The 15,041-nt window shown below is 28.7% G+C and overlaps 1 protein-coding gene across 1 annotated transcript; it reads left to right on the top strand.

Annotated features, from left to right (window-relative positions):
* Nucleotides 1–705: 705 nt before the first annotated feature.
* LOC111036936 (cilia- and flagella-associated protein 157) lies at nucleotides 706–13,744 on the top strand. Its single transcript, XM_022319236.1, has 9 exons — nucleotides 706–1,103; nucleotides 3,009–3,177; nucleotides 4,353–4,455; nucleotides 5,651–5,804; nucleotides 5,914–6,037; nucleotides 6,316–6,459; nucleotides 11,102–11,383; nucleotides 11,938–12,062; nucleotides 13,452–13,744. The coding sequence occupies exons 1-9, from the start codon at nucleotides 961–963 to the stop codon at nucleotides 13,567–13,569; spliced, it is 1,362 nt and encodes a 453-aa protein (XP_022174928.1). The 5' UTR covers nucleotides 706–960; the 3' UTR covers nucleotides 13,570–13,744.
* The last annotated feature ends 1,297 nt before the right edge of the window (nucleotides 13,745–15,041 follow it).

Raw genomic sequence — 15,041 nt, forward strand, 5'->3', positions numbered from 1 at the left:
TAAAATATATCTTATCTTTTTTAAATACCTAGTATTAAATATTTTTCACTATACAACATACATAAATATAAAATATTTCAAAACTTAATATGGCCCACAGTTTGGGCACCTGTGCAACTCTAATTAAAGAAGTAACTATATAGATTAACTAAATTAATTATTCATTATAACTTTGGTTTTTTAATTTAATTTATGAAATAATAAATAGGTACCAACGCGTTTAATTCAAATTATGTATAGACAAATCTATAGCTAAACAGTAAATTAAAAGTTAATCAAATATTTGTTTGTGTAATTACGCTGTAAACAACAATTTTTAAAATAAAAGTACAGAAATAAATATTTATTAAATTAATAATTTAGTAGATACACACTTTTAATCACCTAAGAAACTACACATTATATGATACCTAGTATATAGTGTACAATCAGAATGAACAGTAGGATTAATTTTTAATAGATTCGTTATAGTTATATAAACAATTTTAAAGTTACATAAACTTTAATGTGGTGGCCCAAGTAATATATTTTTTAAAAATCATAATAAATATGTTAATATTTTACTCCATATTAATTTTATATCTTATAGAGCAAAATATATATGGTTAATTTAAATTAAAACATTATACACGTTGACTCAACTTACTTAACTAACTCATGTTCATTTTTATATAATTTTCCCATGTTTGAAGAATTGTTCAACAATTCCTATTTATTACACGCATTTGATATTATTTATGTCTGAAAATCTGAGTGTCTGAGACCTGAATGAGTAGTCTGACACACTAACGACAAGTTAGATCGATATACCGACGCTCGTAGACCCGACGGAGCATTCCATCGCACAGCTTAGCAAGGGGCTTTTAACAAACAATATATATTATTATACTTACCTATTATAGTATTATATTAGTCGGTCGCTCGTAGGGGTGTCTGTAGATCCACAGTCGAAAACTAACCATGCAAAATTCACCAGCAAAGAAGAAAAAAAACAAAAAAGGTCACAAGAAGAAAAACGTCAAAGAAGAAAAAGATGCATTGCAGGAAGTGGATCGGACCATGTACAATATACAAATAGCTGATCTCACTGAAAAGCTCGCCAGGTATTATCTGAAATTCTATGTGATGAACCATATTAGGATAATTAATAATAGGCAGCAAATAACAATAGTTCGACTACAGACTACAGTGTGTATATTGTATTACTGCATGTCCATTGTACATCACGTTGCGGTCGTATATGCTATATACTATAACCATAGGTTAAAATATCGTTTGAGATTTGGGGGAGGAGCTGAAGCCCCACTATAATAATATTAAATAAGCTTAAAAAAACAGAAATGTTTGTGGGGCTAACTCCTAAAGTCCCCCCTCCTATTTGAGCCTATGATTATAATTTAAAAGTAAGAAGTTGTGCGTATGTGTTAGAAATAGTATATTTTATAGAGACAGAGTGTATCAAGAAGATCTGTTAATTGCAGTACTTTGAAATACAGACATTTTCTGACGACCTTTGTGATACACCTCCTGTATATTATAATATATAAATATATATAATGCAAGCAGAGCAGATACTTTAGGGCTCAAGACATGATTGCGTACTTCGACATAGATATTTTTGTTTTTATAGAATCAAAATTCAAAAATAATTTAATGAAAAATACTTAAAAATATATATTTATATTGATTAAGATTTTTTTTACTTTATCCATTAAAATTGTATTAAAAATTAAAATGAATATAGAAATTATTATTACTAATAATTTATAGGTAATAATTATTATTATATACTATACGTAATTAATGTCATACTTTGTTTTATTCTGTATAGTTACATAATTAATACTAATCAATATTTTTGAAAATAGGGATTATTTTAATTCTAGAAGGCGTACTAGATGATATAAGTATTCATTTACCCACTCAATTCGATTGTTGTCAATATTCTCCTCAAAAAAAAAAATTTGAAATTTGTGCCTATGATAATTAATATTTAATTATATGTATACAATGTAAATTGAATTCCTTTCTCCTGCACTACCTCTTACGAATTTTGATGCCAAACTTTGATAATATCTATTATGTACTTTTTTTGTACAATTTTGACAAAAAAAACCATTTGTACACAGTTACAAACACAGGAAAACCCGGTTATTCTTTGCAAGTGCTAAGGAAACGTTTCTCCAAAATGTGCATAGCAAAACCGGATTTTCTAGTGTTTTGAAAAGTGTTCAAATTTATACAAAAAACTGTACAACTATACTGTCAAAGTTACTGGTTAGGTACTAAAATTTGAAAGTGACAGTGCGCCAGTGCTGGCAAAGCGGAGCTTGCAAATTGTATTGAGTTATTAAGTAGAAAGAAGGGTGCGAGTGAAACGATCGGTTTATTTATTTCAATTAAATGAGTAGGAAAACTTTTTTCTCCCACTTTCAAAAACTGAATTGATTTATTATGCATATTGCATGCATATATATTAATAGTAATAATATATTATACATTTTTTCTACATACTATGTAAATATTTGTTATTAACAATACATTAATCTTTAATATAAAATTGTTTAAATTATAAGCAAACATTTTTATCATCATCAGCCATCGGCCATATTATTATAGTAGGTGCCTAATGTTTAGTGTTGATAAGTTCCGACCGTTCCGTCGTACCTCGTACATATTCAATTCTGCTGTGGCATAGTAAATTAGGTATTTTAAAAACATATACTAATATACCTGAGTAGGTATACATGTATTAAAAAACTCTGCGATAGTATTTGGGCTATTTTATCATTTTATGAAATATATACAAAATATATATATGTATATATATAATATAGGTACAAACTATAACAAATTATTGGGTATATAAATGTTTGTATTAAGTTTCTAGTCTTAGAAAATTAATTATTTTACATGTAAATAATATTTCTATGAATCTATACAAGATATTAATAATTAATTACAGCAATTATTTATATAGTATACTAATATAATATTGTGTTCTATAGAGTAACCAATAGGTGTGCAGAGTTGGAGAGAAATAACGATTTGGAAAGAGAAAAGGCCAATTCGTTAAAAGAGGGTCAATGTGACATTATTGCATATTTATCGAAACAAGTTGAAATGAAAAACAACGAGATCTTTGATTTGGAAAACACTGTTTCAACATTAAAAACTGTATGTATATTAATTAACTGTACCTATGTACATAGCACACGTCATATTCGCTACTTATAAAGTACCTCTACTAAACTTACCTACTTAGCTGAATACTGAATACTGAATACTGACAAATAATTTTACAACACCCACAGCAAAATAAAATTGTTGACAAAATTGTGTATTTATGAGTATTTTCATCAGAATATTGCAAAAAATTATTATACCGTGTACTCTCAATTATCAGCGAGCGGACCATCCGCTAGATGAAGCCGCTTTAAAATATAAACATGGAATCATTCAATATCTAGAAAAACAAAACGATACAATACAACCCTGTGTGACAAAATGTTGTTCAAAAAACTTTAATCGCAAGTTAAAAAGAAGACTTTACAAACGAAGAAACAACAACTTGTGACTGATTTTTTTGCATATACATAATTTTTAATTTTTAATTACGGAAATAAAAAAATTTCAATTTTCAATTTATTTTTTATTATTTTTTTAATTTCGCAGATTATCCGCGGAATTCGTTTATCCGTGAATGTCCAGCCACCCCATTCCGTAAATAATCGAGGGTAATACTGTAATATAATAATATTTTGAATGAATAAAAAAAAGTAATTTGTTTTCATATATTTGAATGAATAATTTAAATTTCAACTAATTATTTATTTAAATGTAGGTACTTTTTTAGAAAAAAAAGTATTAACTACCTGCAACAATTTGAATTCGAGTTGAATTACTTTTTTGTATCAAATATCAGTATAATAATTAATAATAGCAAGATAGTAGTTTTAACAATATTGTTTTTTATATGAACTTTAACTCAGCTTTTTGTCGATACTCGATCACATTCTGCGTGGAAAATATTAAAATATAAAAATGTCCACAACTCATGTCATAATTAAAACATGGGAAAAACAGCTTAAAAACAGACAAGGTCATGACTTATTAGTTATTATCCTTATTTTCGGTAATAGTCATTATATTCACTTTAATATAAAACTAACCAAGCGAGAACTGCTTAACATAAAAGTGCTACCTATGTTACATTATTAGGTACGACTTGTAAGACGGAGACAATAAATGCGGGTGAGACTTAACAAAAAATTAACTAATAATTGAGACAACTATTGTTTACATTTTTCTTTGAATTTAAAATAATATAGCAATTATTATTATTTTTGTAGACTATTGAACACCAAAAAATAAACTATGAAGATATTATAATGAAGAAGAATGGACAATTTGAAACCGTTTTTGGACAATTGAAAGCAGAAATTGGATTGTTAAGTGTGTACATTTATTTTAATTGGTACCTATACAAATCAAACAAAAATTATAATAATTTATAGCTTAATTGATTGTTAAAGTGATCTGTTTGTAATAGTAACTTCCTCTTTTATCATAAAAGATTAAAAACAGCTAGTGAAATTGATGTACCTTAGAATAATGTCATAATGAGGTTATTATAATATTTTATTGTACACATCTGATTGTAAGAAAAATAATTCGATAGAATAAATCTATATTAGTTTCTTAAAAACCCTCTAAGTTCTTTGCTGTAATTAATAGTCAAACAATAAATTATAAACTTAAGACATACCAAATTTTCGTTCACTAGTTTCAATAACATGCTGTTAGTTTTAATATTAGAGTAAATTTACCTATTATTAAACTTTTAGGTAAGACATTATCTTTGTCCTATCATTGTTTTTTTGAGATATTTTAATTTTTAAGTGAGTTATGACTATGAGTATGTGAAGTATTAATATTTTAAAATTCTCATAATTCACTTAAAAATAAAAATATATTAATAAACCAATCTGTGTTAAAGTGTTTTTATTATTTGGACAACATAAATACAATTAAAGTTATTAGTTTGAGAACATTGGATTTTTTTTTAATTATTTAAATGTATTGGTTATAAAATATTAAAACTACGAAACATGTAGTTTTCTCCTTTTCCGTAGTGGAATTTTGGTATTTCTACTATAAATACAGGGGGAGTATAATTGTAGCGCGCTAAACAGTGGTAGCTATGTTGTACATTTGTAAGACTGGGACAACCCATAGGAGTGTATCGTCCTCTTAATAGTTAAAATATCTCATATAGGTAACTATATTTGTTTATTGTTTACAACATTTGAGGGAAAAATAAATTGCATTAATTTTAGAATGATACCTTTTCATTAATGTGAATACTTTTTTTGACAATATACAGTTTCAATTGTTTCGTAGTCACTATATGGTTCGAAAAACATAATGTTTATGGTAGGCACTTTGAAAAAGTAATTATTTGAATATATCTTATAGATTGCATAGATTGTGTGAAAAAAAACTTAAAAATAATATTACTCTTTAGCTATTTGCGTGAAAAGAGAAACTAACATTTAATTTGATTGAAATACGAATAGGAGCTTGTCTACAAAATCTTAGTCAGAAAATTAAATGTATCAAATAATAATTATTGTTCTACTATTTGCAGACAGCAAAGTAAATTCACTAAATGAGTTTAAAAAACAAAGATCTCAATTAACTGATAAGTTTTTGAAACAAGAGGAAGAATTATCAAAACTGAAGGGAGAAAACGATAATTTACTTTATGAAACTGAAAAAAAACTTATCATAGCCAAAGAACAGTAAGTAAAATATTAATAAATCTTGTTAAAATATCGATGATTATAGTTAAAAACTACACATTTAAATTAACCCAGTACACGCGAACAACAACAATTATTTATTTTACAGTATGAAACGTCAAAATGAAGCTAAGCTTTTGCAACTATCTACAACGATTCAGAATAACCTACATAAGTTAATGTCTTCAACTTTTCAAAGAACTTTACAAGAAAATGTTATTATTAAGACGGAAGTAAGTTTATTTTTATTTTATTACAGGCACGGAAACAGAGAGGTCATAGAGATTAACCCCCCCCCCCGCGCCCCCTCAAATGTTTTCTAAATATATTTTTTTTCAAAGTGGCCATGTAAAACTTTTATTTGTTGATTAATTTGAATTTATTTTATTTTTTAACCCTCTCATCCTTCCATAATTTTTTTAGATAAAATATGTACCTAACGGTTTGGTCAATTGCTAAATGCACATAATATATGATTAATTTGTAATTTATATTGTTTTTATCATTTTAGTTGAATAAATGTTCGGATAGTTGGTTCAAAATGGATAAAAAATATACGTTGCTGAAGTCAGACAATTTAGATTTAAAAATCGAGAACAAAATGTATACGAAAGAAAATAGCCGTCTGAATAAAATAATCATAGCCCAAAAACAGGTAGACATTTTACAATATTAATAGTTGTGTTACTACTTATGTATACCTATCATATAATTCCATATAACTACCCAATGTCTAATATATACTGCGCGCCTGTATTAGTATACTAGTAAGTAGGTAGTAGGTATATACTACCATAAATATATCAGCCCTGCCTTCCAAGGACGTCCGCAGGGGGGGCAAGTAGGGGCAGTTGCACCTCCCTTGGCATTTCTGCGCCAATTATCCTAATCATTATTGATGGTTTAAATGTCCTAAAAAAACTTTAAAAAAGCCTTAATCATTTCAAAATAGTGCACTAACTTATTTTTATTTTTAATATAAACGATTTAATTAATTCTAATATAAATTTGGTATAAATTATAGTAGGTATACATTTTAAACTTTTAAAGGATTGTAAAAAGTTTTACAGACAGAACTGATCGTTTTGGACTTTTTTAATCTGAAAATTAATTATTCTTTTTTATATATAGGTTTAGATCATATATTTATTATAAAAATCATGTAAAAGCATATTGTGCAAATATTAAAACAAAGTGTAAAATTTAAATTAAAAAAAAAAAACTTCAAGATGCTCCAAAAATCCTAAAATTCGAAAAATGACCTTAAAATTTAAAACCGTCAAGAAATGCAAAATAAAAACTTCTTATTCTATTTGTGTATGTTTTAAAACAAGTATCGCGTAGCTATAGATTCGGAAAACAATACAAAGCGCTTCGAAATCCTCTTGGTATAATTTACCTAACATTATCAAATTAATGGTAACATTTTATTTATTAAAAAAATAGGTATATTTGCTAATTTAAAATTACATAATATTTAATTAAAATGAATGCTGTAAGATTAGGTTTTAACAACTATTCACGTATAATTCATAAATAATTTTTACATTCCCTGCCTATATGGAAGAAAATATGCCACAAATAATACTGTATCAATAATAAGATACCTGCCTATCTAGTGAAACACAAAATTTAAAATGCAAAATATATTGCCCTCCCCTTGACGAATTCCTGCGGACGCCCTTGCTGCCTTCTAATGAATGCAACATTTGTAATAATTAAAGGCCGGATTTCTATGCATTTAAAATTTTAAAATATGCATGCAAACACGCATTAAAAAGATGCAAAAGATGCAAAATAAAATTTTTATTTTTATTCCATTTTATATTTGATTTTAATTTTGCAGTGATAATTATATATAAGTTTTATTACAATTTTCAAAAACAAAAATTAAGATGTAAAAATACTATAACAAATATGTAGTACAATAATGTAATTTGTCAAATTGTAATTTAATTTTTAATTATTGATACATTGTAAATAATATTTTATTAAAATTAAATAGTAGATACATTGGTGATATACTGATATAAATAGAAAAAAAGCACCTTTTTAGATCGTTAGGTGTATATTTGTACGGTTTTTTGTTAAAATATGAAAAATTATGCAGAACATTCACTAACGTCAGAATACGCAAAAATTTGCGTTATAAAATTTTGATATTTAATCAATCAAGTAATGATTTGTGGACACTCATTGACTGCTTGATATGATGTTGAAAGTAGCAACATGCATTTTATGCAAAATCTGGTCTTGAGTAAAAATTCTTGGTTTACTCTACCAAATTTTTTATGCAAATACTACATATTTATTTCTAAGTTCTCATCTATTCCTCCTCCATCCAGCATACAAAACCATTAAAATGAAATTAATTATGTTCGCAATAACGATCATTGCTCTAATAATAATTCATCCGAAACACGTTTTTGTACTCCAATAATTAATAACTGTAATCCCGCTACTTATGTTTCCACCGATTTTTCACCTATTGGGTACTATCAAAATTGTAGAGGTCTTAGGACCAAATTAAAAACTTTAATTTGTAATGTATCTATTTTCAACTATATTTTATATGTCTCACAGAAACTTGGCTATGTGATAATATTAATGATACTGAATTAGGTTTTTATAATTACACCATATTGAGATGTGATAGAAATATTCAATGCAGTAATTGAATCCCAATTATTATTAATAATGTCGAACATTTATTCGTCAAATTCAGTCTAAATAGTTTCAGTTTTGTGGTAACATTTCTCCTAACAGCTTAAACAGCCTTACTCATATTTATGAGTCCTACTTGTTGACTGTTCAGCCCGTTATAAACGATAATCCAGATTGTATTACTCTATTCTGCAGTGACTTTAATCAACCCGACATCACCTGGTCAAATCTTGGTTTAACGTTTTCCTCCAAAACTTGTCTTAGTATCCACTGCCTCCAGGAAACGTATGCCTTTTTAATTATTTTCAATTAAATCATGTCCAAAACTACTATGGAAAGCTTCTCGACCTTGTATTCTGTAACGGTGATAGTGCTTCAGCGGACGCTGTTTCAGACACTCTTATCCCCTGTGACAAATATTATCCAGCCTTGAGAATAAATATCTCATTGGGGACTCCTATACCATTTTCCTCTAATTCTCACAACATTTTCAATCTCCTCAAAAGCACGTTATTCTAATATAAACAAATTCGTGCTGCCTTTTAATTGGTACGATAGTTTCTTGTCTCTTGATGTTGATTCGGCCACAAATACTTTCTACGATGCCTTGCACTATTGTATTCTACAGTTTATGCCTGAAGTATCTTATAATACTTTTAAGTTTCCAGCCTGGTTCACAAAAGACTTAAAATAACTCGTATTCAATAAAAAAAAACGTGCACACCCAAAGTTCAAACAGACTCGCAGGCCGCAGCCTTCAGAACTACCCATATTTCTGCCATTTTCGCTATAGTTTTAAGTTTGAACCCAAGAATTGCTATAAGGCTTTCCCCGGTCGTACTGAATCAGAATTAAAAAGCAACCCTCATTCCTTTTGGGACTTTGTCAGCAAAAACAAATCTCATAACGATATATCTAATACCGCCCACATAAATGACTCCTTAGGAACTGGCCCTTAGGCGGCTTCTAATTTATTTTCTACTCGTTTTAACTCCGTATACTCATCGCACACCAATAATGCATTCGACATGGCATTCCAACTGGACAATTTGCCTTTCTACAAAGAGTGCCAAATCAAGCGGTCCTGATGAGCTCTCAGGAATTTATTTATTCAACATTAAATCCACTATTAGCTTTTCCTTGCGCTACTCTTCCGCTGTTCTCTCGATGAAGGAATTTTCCTTTCTATCTGAAAAATGAGTTGTGTCACTAATGTATATAAATCAGGTGATGAATCCGAAATGAAAAATTATAGACCCATCTCTATACTTTCCCATCTAGCAAAATTGTTTGAATCACTTGTGCTCATGAGTATACAGCCTGTATCTATTAACTCAATACTAATAAAAGAATAATATGGCTACAGACCAAGCCGCTCCGTCATCACGAGCACACTTGTTTTCAACATTTTTACCCATAAGGCCTTTGAAAACCATCTTCAAGTAGATACAATTAATACTGACTTTTGGCCGCATTCACCACTCAACTCTTGTTAAAGTTCTTTAAAAATCTGGCTTCGGTGACCCCCTCTTACATCATAGATCAAGTCATTCTTAAAAGACAGGACACATTAGATAAAGACCAACTGTCACAAATCAGCTCCTTCATAGGTACCACCCGGTGTTTCACAAGGGAGCCATTTACCACCATTATTGTTTACTTTATTTTTAAACGGTATAAAACAAATACTGCCCGGTTACCACTTTCTTGCTTTTGCTGACGACCTTAACATGTTCAAAACAATAATAACAATGACTGTCACTTACTCTAGTCTAGTCTGGAAAATGTGGTCTTGTACTTAATTTCGCTAAGTGTAAGCCTCAATGTAAAGAAGTGCCGAACTATGTCCTTTACTAGGTGTCGATCTTTCATCCCATTACAATACACCATCAATGATTCCACTCTTGTCTCAGTATTGAGTGTGAAAGATCTAGGTATTCTCTACACTCGTACACTTCATTTTAACTTCTACATTGAATCATCATCTTGCAGGGCTTTCGAAGTACTGGGATTCATTAAAAGAATTGCCTCTGAATTTAAGCTTGAGTCTTCAATAAAACTGTTATATTGCTCCCTAGTTCGGTCTATTGTTGAGTATGGATCAGTGTTATGGGACCCCCATACAACCTCAAACTTCCTCATACTAGAGAGAGTCCAACGACGTCTCATATCTTTTATCTCATATGTACTGAAGATAGATCATACTCATCTACATGACTATTTTCCTGTACTAGTCGTACTACAACTTTCCTCGTTGGCTGATGGAAGAGCAGCTGCAAATGGACAAACTCTTGGACGGTTCTATAAATTCCTCCACTTCCCTCTCCAATATTAACTTTAAAGTACCACAACGTTCACTCCGTCACCACATGCCTTCCTCGGTGCCGTATTATACCACAAACTACGGTCGTTATAACCCTATCCATCGCTTTATGCGTATGGCTAGTGAACAACCTACCTTTTTGTCATAACTATATCTTTTTCTATCTGTTTTACTGTTGTATACCTTTATCTTTTATTAATGCATATTTGTTTAATGAATTAGGCTCCATCCGTAATGTAATAATAAAAAAAAGAAAAACTATTAAGGGCAGTGATTGTGAATCACAATTTATCTTTTAACGTGTTTCTAGATCATGGACGCGGTGAAAGCTAAAAAATTAGGTCTCAGCTTACAAGTACAAGATTTATCAACGAAAAATGAGAGGAACCAGCGTATTGCGTATAGAGCCAGTAGAATGAACACAATGATGGCACAGCTGAAACAGACGTTAAGAAGAAAAAACCGAAAGTTACGGATTTTGACAAACAATTTAGCAGCGATGAAAAACGAAATAGAAACGTTGTGTTTGCACATATACAAAATGGATTCGATGCTGGTGACGACGACAACGTCAATGGAACACGTTTTGAAAGTAATATTTTGTGGTTATCAAACTCCGTCTGGCGGTAGTGCACTAGTTCAGAGGGGAGGAACTATAGGGAGTGATTAGATATTAATATAAGTATATAAAATATAAAGTACCCTCAAGTTTCAAACGACCACCATAAAGTCCCCGGGCTCAATGCTTAGTACAATATGGAATAGGAACTGGCGTACTGTGGTGTACTAGGTATACATTTGAATGATTTATAAAATATTTTCTAACAATTGATATACCTATAATGTATAATTAACTACTTACGTGAAACCTTTTTATGAATTTTCAATTTTTAGCTATACAAATTGAACATTTTATAAATTTTTAACTTGTTTCGTCAAAATTTGAACATAAAATACTTGTAAAAAAATTTTGCCATCGGGAAGTACCTACATTATGCATTTATTAAACGTCTCTCTTAACCGAATAGGTACGTTTAACATTTTTCGCCTTATTTTTAACGTTGATGAACCAAAAACGAAACCTATATACAATCATTATAATTTTAATCTTTAATTTATTTGTGTTACGTTTTATACATCTTTTAGTTGAACGAAGTTGACCAATCCTTGAGCAAGTACAAGGGTAATGTTTACTACACGTTTGTAGCGAATTTGTACAAGCTATTCATTGCTACCAAGTTGAGGAAAGTAGAAATCAGAGGATTTGATTCGTGAGTATTTATTTAAATGTTCATGTCATAATCCTGGCAAAATCCTTATGAGACAGAATGGTGTAGTATTGTATGAGTTATGAATAATATATGTATATTAAACACAGCAGGTATACCGTAGCCACACATTTATTTGTGGGCTGGAGGGGCTCTAAATGTATCATTTCTATTTTACAAGACACATGTTTAAATAATCAATACAAATTTATTCTTGAATATGAAATCATATTCAAATTTTTTTTTTTGAAATAATGTAACTATTAAAGCATCAGAAATTAGAATTATATTGTATTAGTCATGATGAAGATAATAATAATAACTAAGTTAAATTTTTAAATCTAAGCTCCTTTTTTTAGAGACAAATTAATCAATTATTTTTCAAATATTTATTAAGTTCCTAAGGAGCGTTCAAAGTGATTTTCACGATTTTCATTTATAGTCAAAGAGTAGGTATAAATTGCTTTTATTGACACCTTATATATTTTCCTATTGTTTCACTTAACTATTATAACTTAAACTTAAGGATGAAAACAGCAATTATTTTGTAGAATACTAAAACATTGAATACCATTTCAAGACAATCAAACTAATAAAATAAAGTAATAACATTTCTGCTAACAAATATGACTTAGGTACTCATAATTTCGTTGGAAACGACTTCCCACCTTTTCGAATTTTAATAGTAAAGTATATCTATTGAAGTTTATCTGAAAACAATTTGAAGATTTTAAAAGTTTAGAAGTTACATATATTATAATGTATCAACACCACATGATATTATGCGCATAACAAAGTCATGTGTTTAATAAATGGCGAGCATAAGTAATGATCATTCACTACTCACACAACACCTTAGTACTCTTTAAACTGCCTATAATGAACTCCTTAAAACTAAACGTTTGCAATTCCCTTAGTTGTAAAATGATTTCGGTACCTTAGACCTCAGAATAAGATATGTACCGGGAGTCTGACTTGAGAGCATATGGCTTCGTTCTAGCATTGGTGGAAGAAGCTTCTGACCACCACCAATGAAAATCGGTCGCTGCCACTTTAGTACCTTTCTTATTTTATAAGTTACTTTAACTGTCAAAAAACGGTTTAGCAACCATTAAATCCTTTCAAAGTTAATTCTATACCTACAACAAATTATACAGTAGGTAAGTTATGTTAGGTATATACGCAGATCTTAAATACAAATATGGTCAATTATGGTCTATATACATAAAAATCATATTAAAAATCAAAAGCTGTAATATTTGTTAATTATTAAGAAATGTGATAAAATTTAAAAATAAAAAACAAAAAAGTAAAAGATGAATATTATTATTTTAGTTATTATACATTTTTACTACATTTCATAGTCATAATGTTATTATTTTTATATTACAGTATTAAAGGTGTGAAAGTTACACTCTTGAACATTAAAAAAAAACAAAGATTGACGCGTTCAGTTTTCAAATTTCAGAGGAACAAACTAAAAATGAAATGTTCAAAACTACAAAAATAAATAACCTAGAACATGTTAAATGTTGTAGGTAATTGTACTAACCAGAATGGTCAGTAGTACTCAGTGCATTGTTGATAGCGAATGGCAATTAAATAGATTCATACCAATTCTCACAATAAACTTTGTCTTATATAGGTGCAATGAATTAATTAACTTAGATAATCTTAAAACTTAAGTGGTCATATTTATTAATTGTATGTTCCTTTTCTTTTTAAAGATTTAAGTTAAAACTATTTAAAATAAAATAAAATAAATTATTATATTAAGTAAAGAAAAATATTGCATAAATTATGACTTCTTATAAATTCATTGAAAATATGCTTCATATTCATAATGTTATTTTATTGAATTTTTTTTAACTTCTTTGCCCTTATTTTACATTAATTAACTGTAATTTACATTATTTTCTGTACTTCTGTAGATTTATAGTCATATTTTACAATAAACATAAGTTTATCGAGAAAATAACTATTTTGTTTTACACGCACAATTAAAATGTATTAATACATAAACTATTTGTTACCAAGCAGAATATGTGTTAACTATGTCTATATCGAAAATTTGGAAACATATAATATCTCTTGTTGACGAGTGTCCTGTACATTTTGGCTTGCTACACTAAGAATTTCAGTCTCAATAGACTATGTTAAGTAATTATGAAAACTACTATGAACATTTTTTTGTATACATTTACGATAACTATAGTAATAAATATTTATTATTATTATTATATGCATAAGTAATTCAATCATTTTAATTTTTATGCTTATCATGTACATAACTGGAGGGAATAATAAGATAACTATAAATTAAAAAACAAGGTACTAAAATAAAAGTATTTCTGGTATACTTATCGATTTGTAAAATGCAATCACATTAATGTGCATCATAGGCAGCCCAAAATTTCAAGTGTGCCCACAATATTTTTGGTCCCTCTCTTAAAAAGACAAGTACATTTAATAAATTATAACATACAAAATACAAATAAACTTAACCAAGTTTTTTTTATTTAATATTCTAATACAACAATAACAAATTTATAACAATATGCGCCTCTTACTTAAATAATTCAACTCGTTATAATATTTCACTTATTCAAAATCGATTGTCTTAACATTTGGGGGCTCAAAAATGTAGGTCCCTGGAGCGAGTGCTCTTAATACCCCTTAAATTTGGCACTGCCAAACCCATCTATACACTTAAAGAAATAATGTAATCATCAGTTCTTGGCAAAAAGTTTAAAACTATGACATTACAATTTGTAATTCAGCTTATAATTGAAATGTGTGAACTGGCAGTTTTTTATTTTATTAAGTATTTGACTACTAAAATGCAATCATTAAAATATCGCCATCTTCAAGAATCACAGTCAGATTAGACGTTTAGTAAATAATAAATATACTGATAAATGGCAATAATGTTAGCCTATGTATCTTCTAAGTATAATATTGTAATTTTTAACACATGATTGC

This window comes from Myzus persicae, unplaced genomic scaffold, assembly GCF_001856785.1.
Source record: "Myzus persicae strain clone G006 unplaced genomic scaffold, MPER_G0061.0, whole genome shotgun sequence".
NCBI lineage: Eukaryota > Metazoa > Arthropoda > Insecta > Hemiptera > Aphididae > Myzus > Myzus persicae.

Excerpts from the sequence above, each read along its gene's own strand:
- LOC111036936 (XM_022319236.1), top strand. The coding sequence starts at position 961 with ATGCAAAATTCACCAGCAAAGAAGAAAAAAAACAAAAAAGGTCACAAG. Across the intron at positions 1,104-3,008 it reads CTCACTGAAAAGCTCGCCAG|AGTAACCAATAGGTGTGCAG; the intron begins GTATTATCTGAA and ends TGTGTTCTATAG. Across the intron at positions 6,038-6,315 it reads ATGTTATTATTAAGACGGAA|TTGAATAAATGTTCGGATAG; the intron begins GTAAGTTTATTT and ends TTATCATTTTAG.